The sequence below is a fragment of the Osmerus eperlanus genome, chromosome 4 (assembly GCF_963692335.1).
Source record: "Osmerus eperlanus chromosome 4, fOsmEpe2.1, whole genome shotgun sequence".
Classification (NCBI taxonomy): domain Eukaryota; kingdom Metazoa; phylum Chordata; class Actinopteri; order Osmeriformes; family Osmeridae; genus Osmerus; species Osmerus eperlanus.
In genome coordinates this window covers 15,233,847-15,241,445 of record NC_085021.1, presented here as the reverse complement: position 1 = coordinate 15,241,445, position 7,599 = coordinate 15,233,847, and the positions used below count along the sequence as shown (strand labels likewise).

General features: G+C 42.7%; 1 protein-coding gene across 2 annotated transcripts; it reads right to left on the bottom strand.

The window, feature by feature from the left end:
* Positions 1-549: 549 nt before the first annotated feature.
* Positions 550-7,267, bottom strand: ythdf1 (YTH N6-methyladenosine RNA binding protein F1). Of its 2 annotated transcripts, none has more exons than XM_062459543.1 (6): positions 6,816-7,267; positions 6,453-6,477; positions 5,972-6,051; positions 4,205-5,851; positions 4,009-4,053; positions 550-3,235 (listed from the first exon to the last, which is right to left on the bottom strand). In XM_062459543.1, exons 1-6 carry the CDS (start codon positions 6,840-6,842, stop codon positions 3,209-3,211), a joined length of 1,851 nt encoding a protein of 616 aa, XP_062315527.1. In that variant the 5' UTR covers positions 6,843-7,267; the 3' UTR covers positions 550-3,208. The 2 variants fall into 2 exon arrangements, with proteins under 2 accessions (XP_062315527.1, XP_062315526.1); XM_062459542.1 differs by having other exon boundaries at positions 551-3,235; positions 5,972-6,066; positions 6,816-7,266.
* Positions 7,268-7,599: the final 332 nt, after the last annotated feature.

The following is a 7,599-nucleotide window of genomic DNA, read 5'->3' as shown; positions in this document are numbered from 1 at the left end:
TCTTTGGAAACGAAAAAAAAACGCTTCGTCAGCAATACCAATGTCAGCTGCCGAATCAGCACCATGGACAGCTCCAGATTCGTTAGATTGATTCTAGACGGGTCTTGTAGCCTATCCAGGTTTCACTAATCATTAATAGAAACGCACTATTACCAAAATGAACAAATGAAAAATAGAAAGAAAGAAAAACTGTAAAACGTTTGGCACAAACAATTTACTTACGCGTTTAAAGGTTTTGGGGAGTTTTTGGGGAAGATATCGAAGTCCAACATTTAGCGTTGGTCGGTCGGTTGTTCCTCATTTCGTGTGTATAGCTGACATTTCGTTTCAGCTGGTTGAATTTATAACAGATCCCAAAAAAGAGCACATTGGATCTCTTCTTTATTCTGTAAATGTTTAATAGTTGGTGCTATTACAACAATTGCTGTTACTACAATCGTTAAAGACTACGTTAAACTATTGCTAAAACTAAGCTTTATCCATTAACAAAACAGACACCTTTTGGTCTTATGATATGGCCTCAAAATAACAGTGAACACTGAAAGTAAATACCAAGACACCATGTTTACTTAATGGGTTGTTTATTAAGGCTTGAATTCTTCTCAATGGGAAAGGTGATCCATTAATTTCCACTGACAGAACTGCAGTGTTCTATTTAAATTGTTTGCAATTCATGTGTATATATTTTAAATAATCTTTATTTGTCTCTTTCCAGTATTAACTCTGTACTACTCTACTATAATTATAACCATAATACTCATGGCCCTTTATTGCGCAACATATTAACATTTATCAGCATGTGTTGTGAGTCCTGTACTATTAGGCCACACAATCATTACATGCTTTTTCAGCAAAGATAACGTAAAGGCATCTCAGTAGCCTCCAGCTTCATTTCCTTCTCACCTTCATCTACTCTTCTGGCTTCAGTGGTGACAGGGAGAGAGGGATTATAAAACCATTCCAAACTGACTTAAACAGTCGTGTGTATTAGAATAATAAACATACCAAGTATCCCTAAAAGACTCACAGGGGTATATGATGACTAGACAATAAAGAACAACATTCGGTTTAGGCATGCTGAGATGTGTCGTAATGTCCCCTTTAATAGAACATTGTCAGTTCTTTATTAGCGGCTACACTGGCCACTGAAAAGTAAAATACAGCTTTTCAAAAAATTGAATATTTCAGAATAGGTGAAAAGTGTATCAGTCATACTATCTGGAACAGACCTCTGGCAAATACAGAAGCTGATATTACCTCAACATGATCATGTGATTGTTCAAACCTGACACTGTTGGACAATAAGTCAGTCATAACAGTTCTGCTGTAGACTCCCTACACTGCTAAGAACCACCTGGCAATAGAGGCCCTCTGACTGGTATTCATTAGAAACACTGACCTTTTGGGGCACGGTATATTTGGCTAAAGTGCTTTACACACACACAGCATACAACTCAAAATAACAAAACAAAAACATAGCATATAAGATATACGTATGTTCTGACAACTCACACCATCCAGAAGGTGACAATGTTGGAACTCTGTTATGGGTAGAAGACCGTTGTCACTGCTCTGCAACACACAAGGTGACATCCCGTTCAAAATATTCTGGTGATGAGTGCACACAGGTCTGTATGTTACCAGTTTGATGTGTAGGGGTAAGCATTTCCCCATTCTGATAGAAGGGAGTTAAAAAGATAAATACTAGTTGTTTTGTAAGAATGAGTCACTCCCCCCCCCCCATCAACCACTCACAACCAGGCTGTACGGTGTTTCAACATAATGTAATCTGGACTGACTAGTTTGCAAGACAGCACATTCTATAATTAGTGTTCTGTATTTTAATGTTCAACCACCAATAAATGTATCTGTCTTCCAAGTATACCTGATTCTATCACAATACATTTATAAATGACTTAATTTTAGGACACACAAACTATTTAGCAACAACAAAAAACACACAGAAACCATATTTCATTCTTGGTTTTTTTTTCTTACTCTTGATAGTAAATCAGTTACATTAATTTCAGGTTATACATTTTAGGCTTTCTCCATTACTATAGACTCCTACGTTAAAGCTCAGCATTACGAAGGACATGATAGATTTATAGCAAAACCATATTTGAGAAGTAACCCCCCCCCCTACTAAGGATTAAGACAGAATGATGGTGATCAAACAAATAACCACTGTGATTACCAAAGAAAATAAGCAACAAACAATTCATCCAAATGTAGCAGTTACATCACATCATTCTAATTATAAAACAATTAATTTAAAATGGCGGGTGCTACAATTCTCTCAGACTGGATTGCGTACACAAACTTTAATCTCCCGATGTAACATACAAAACTCCTTCATGATGAACATCATTTATCAAAAGAACCTAAAGTGGAGGGGTGTGAGGGATGTAAATAGTACAATTTTTGATTCAAATCATGAGTTCCGCAGTGGATGACACACCAGTTATTTCCTTCCCAGAGGCCTTTGCATTTCCTCCTTTGAAATGTCGAGTCTGTGTGACTTCCTACTATCCCTGATATTTCCAGCACTGTCAGTTATAGAACGGTTCTTTTGAGAAGTCATCAATAACTAGAAAATAAAACATTAAGGCTCCAGAAAAGCAGGTTTCTGAACTGCAGTAGTCAGCCAAAAATATAGATTTTGTGGATCTGAATGAAAAATAGATAAACCACTGAAGTCTTATTATCGCACAGTTCCAAGTCCGACGTTGCCTTTTGGATCCTCCAACCCTGTTGGCACAGTTAAACCTCTGAAAAATGGCAACACCGCCCCCCAATGGATAAATAGGGGCAGGACACATCTGTTCCTGATTGTACTGAGATATAAAGTGGCAGATTTTTTTCCCTCCATGGTGCAGTCAAACCCTGATTCAATTTGAAGAGTAGAGAGGGGCAGGAGAGGACTTGACAAACCCAGTCTGACGAGAGAAAATTACACGATGGAAAGAACGGAAAATTAAAAATGTGACGTAAACAGTGCGGTGGTGGCTAGGTAATACATGGAATCAGCTTGTTATCCCTGCACAAGAGGTGGGTGGTATCTGGAGCTGAAAGCGCAAGTCTTGACGGTGGCAGAGAATCACCAGGATTAAATAGAAAAAAGGGCTTGTTTGTATCTTCATATTCTTCTGTTTTTTAAATCAAACGTCCTAGTGTAACTGTTGATTAAGCCGAGGATAAATGTGTTCTACTGTTTACTCCTGTTTTGGCGCTCCTGTGGGACAGAAGACAAGAGACAGTAATTAGAAGGAAAAAAAAAAGACAAACTGAACGTTTTTGAAACAAGCTAAATATCTGGCCTCCACACAGATGTGAGGACTGTGTGTAAGTGAAAAATGTTTCATTCAGCTAAGCTGAACTCCCCAGGTATATCAAAACACAAAATTGACCTTTCTTATGCAAATAAATAATACACCTCTTGAAAGGTTTTGTGGATTAAATAAGCACTTATATAATCAATTTGTGGACAAATGACAATGTCTGGTAACCTACACGTCACAATCTACATCTAACATGAAACTGATTATTAACACAGTAGCTTAATATAATTCCAGTAGCACAGAGCTAAAAATGCCAAATGCATGTTCCACAAAATATTTCAAATAACCTATAAACGAATACATGAGGTTCATTGCTTTGCATGCGATTAGAATGTAACAAGGATGCAGATGTTTCAGACCAATAGGCGCTTTCGAGAATCCACATGAGCTCTGGTTAGTATTGTTAGTATTAGCTGCCTTGCTAATGAAGGCTCTAAAAAAAAAAAAAAAAAAAAATCTAATTCTACACAACCTTCCATTTCTTTTGCAATCTGGCGCTGTGCTAAATAGCAATCCGGTGAAAAAGTATCCGGTGTCTTTTATATGTTTATCCTTAATATTTGTACTTCTTTTGTCTTTTTGTATGTGGAATTATTTCTAATACTAATGTACATTGGTGTCATTTTTTACATTCCAGTTCAGGGGAGAAAAAACGCTTGTTCTTTACCTGATCCAGCCGAGACCGGGTCTGGACGGGCGCTGGTTCAAAGTTCTGTCAACAGGAAGAATGAGCGAGAAGAGTGAGAAGTCAGACACACTGTCCTAGTGAGGCAAGCAATACATTGCTTCATTATGAAACCAAAAAAACAAGGTCTATTAGGTTTAGTCTACAAGACCTCAACATGGTTGAGCGCTTCACCCACCTTGCGCACCTCCTCCTCCTCCTCTTGCCTCTTCTCATAATGGGAGAAGTCATCAAAGATGGAGGTGGTGTGTTTGTAGCTGGCGATAATCTTCAACACCTGCTTGGCCTTCTCCAGAGGGACCTCCTGGGTGTCACGTGAGTTGGTCACCGGCTTGTTGTCATTGTTCTCCAAGCGGATGTGGCGCAATTGGCTGTTGGGCACATCCTTGACAAACAGCCAGTCCACATCAAACTTGCCCTTCCACTTGTCCTGTGCCCAAACGCCTGCACTAGTGCCGTAGTCCACGGGCGAGCGCATTTCCGCCACGCCACAGAAGTGCCCACTGCCGTTGACGCTGTACAGCAGGTAGACGGGGCCTTTTCCGTTCATGGTCCGGAAGGCTCCGTCCAGGCGCTTGTTGCCGTGCTCTGTGCTGCACCAGATGGAGTACTTGATGGAGCGGTGGATGTCGTCCTCAGAGTAGCTTTTGATGATGAACACACGTCCATTTTTCAGGTTCCACTCAAACTCCTTGGGGTTGTAGCTGTGGGCAGCTCGCAGCTTCTCCAGCACAGGGTGGGAGTCTACACCTGGACCAGATCCTGGAGGTACACCCCCTGCCCCTCCATTCCCCACACCGCCCCCACTGGAAGAGCCACTGCTGTCCATGCTGGCCCCACCATACCCGGGGTTTCGGTTGCGTGGGGCAATCCAGCGGGTCTGAGGCAGTGGAGCTGAGGTGTGGTTCTGGTAGGACTGAGGAGGGGGAGGGCCCTGCATGGTCATCTGCTGCACAAGAGACTGAGCTGACTGAAGGGATTGTTGAGGGGGAGGCGGGAGTCCATGGGGGAGGTGAGGATGGCCATGTGAGTGGATCTGCTGCTGGTGCTGATGTTGGTGGTGAAGGGGCAGAGGGGGGGCCACCTTGGTTATAGGCCCTTTGTTATCCCATGTACCAATGTCCATGTTGTGTTTGATGGGTGGTGGTGGCAGGGCTCCCCCAGGCATAGGCATGCCAGGTTTTGTCTTGGCCTTCAGTTGCTGCGGCTTGGCTGGTTTGCTGGCAATCGCAGCCCAGGATGTAGGCTTCGGAGGAGGCATACCTATCGGAGTCCCTCCATTACCAGTGGCAACCGCTGCAGCCACATTTCCTCCACCACCACCAATCACAGAGCCCAACCCCTTCACACCAGAGCCACTTCCCGTCACATCCCCACCAATCTTTAACCCTAGCATCCCCTGCTCTAGACTGTTCATGCCCGGGGCCTTGCTCAGGGTGTCACTGTGGAATCCTGTCTGGCCATCAGGGACTAGTGTACCTCCTAGAGAGCTGGGTGGGTAGCTATAGCTGCCCCCGTAGGCAGAGCTTTGAGTCTGCTGGCCTTGAGACCCACTAGTACCCCAGGCTGAGAAGGCTGGGTTTTCAGGGAAAAAGTTAAACCTATGAGGATATATACTGCTACCAAGACCCCCAGGCTGCCCAAACACAGTGTCATGCATGAAGTGATGGTCTCCATTGCTGAGTGGCGCATAGGGTGTCAAGTAAGGAATAGGAGGGTCACCACCAGTAGACCATGGGGCCTCACTGAGAGGGTAGGGGAATCCAATCGAGGGGGCATAGTAGCTGGACAAGTAGGGGTCAGTCATGGATTGATAGCTGTTGTTCTACCGAAAGAAAATAGAGAAATTAGAGCATACAGGGTGTTGGTGCACACAATGTGAACTCAGTATTTAAACAAATCCATGAAAGATAAGGACACCGAAGGAGACCAAAAAAATCCTCACCTGATTAGATTGGCCAGTGAGATATGGCTCAAAGTCATTGTCATGGACAGTTTCTTTCTGGTGGAGGGAGCCGTTTTGGACTGAAACCGGAAAGACTGTTTGATAATACGTTTATTTAGCAAGATTCATATCAAATGAACACAACTGTTTCATACCAATACACTCAAAATAGTAAATTTCCCGTCCATTTTAGTTACAAGCACGAGTAAATATTTAGCTCAATTATATACTAGCTTGTTTAAAAATGTGACGAATAAAATCGATAATTCTTAATTTTGGTGTCACAATATAAGTAATCGTGAACTACAGAAATGGCAATGTTATTACATCGCAATAAAATCTCAGATAAGGAATGACATTAAGTAGCCTAACCATTGATTTGGCCATCCAGACCTTATAAGCTAGTGCTAACCAGTTAGGCATGTCAATGTTCATAATATTCTTTAGACCTTGTGCTAGACATGCAGGCAATTTTCCTTACCTTTAGCATCTTGTCCTTTTGACGTCTTCATGACCAAATAGACATGTGAAAGGGGGAATGAAACTTAGTGCATGTAATTTTAAACACAAAGCTAACCTAGATAGCTAGACAGGTAGACAGCTAACAAACTTGTTCCTGGCGTTGTCAATTTCGATCAGCTAATTTGCTATGTTTAAAATAACAAAATCATACATTAACTTGGCGACCAAACTTGCCAGAAGAAGCTACTAGCTAGCTAGTAAGCTAACACACTGAAGTTATCTGCTTGGATAGATTGGAAGCACATCCCCCCTTCTCTGAAAAAGGCAGGCCTAGCTTGATACTACTGAATGGAATTATTCTCACAAAATACGACCGACCTACCTGAGGGTCAATACTTGTGGCAGACATAATTCATCAAGCAAGCCGCCGGATTCGGTTGTAGATCCTTGATTAGACGTGTTCCCTAAAGAGACTGCGTTTTCCTCGGATCCTGTAGCTAGCTAGGACTAGCTTCTGTAGCACAAGCTAGCTGGCCTCGCTAAGCTTGCGAGCTCTTGCTTGCTACGTTACAGTAACCAGCACCTTTTGCCAGCACCAACTTGAGTTCAACTGCTCAATGCTGCAAGTGCCCTTGTCTCAGTTTAAATCCAATCTGGTGATATCTTGGTGAAACTATAGAATCAGTCCGCTGTTGGCATTAGCACAGTAGGGTTTCTAGCAGTTATATTCCCCTCTACGGGCAAAATTTCAGTTATTGTGCTTTGATGGCCCTGTTCACTTCCCCCAATGGCAGGTTCATCCGGGGTCTTGGTATAGGAAATTGACGTCAGCAACAAACCAGGCGCGGTACGTCGACGGCAAAACATCGGAAGTCACTCATGTTCAATGCAATGGGTGCGGTAATCTTGTTTCTTCGACAGCGTTGTGCGATTTGTTCGCTAGCGCTGCCGCGACGACGCTCCATCGCGGCAACCAATGTTGGGCGAAAATTGTATTGACTATAAACTGTAATTAATTCAACTTGACTGTCTCAACCATTGTATATTCTGCATTATCTGCCTTTATTCATGCCCAATGCAAAGGCAATCAGTGCACTCTGCATTGAGTAGGTTAGTGCAAACTAAGCGGAATCGGCCGCTAGAGGTCGTTTTTTCTTGCAGGTGTT

Excerpts from the sequence above, each read along its gene's own strand:
- ythdf1 (XM_062459542.1), bottom strand. The coding sequence starts at position 6,842 with ATGTCTGCCACAAGTATTGACCCTCAG. Across the intron at positions 6,067-6,452 it reads AAAAGGACAAGATGCTAAAG|TCTTTCCGGTTTCAGTCCAA; the intron begins GTAAGGAAAATT and ends ATTATCAAACAG. Across the intron at positions 3,236-4,008 it reads CCCGGTCTCGGCTGGATCAG|GAGCGCCAAAACAGGAGTAA; the intron begins GTAAAGAACAAG and ends TCTGTCCCACAG.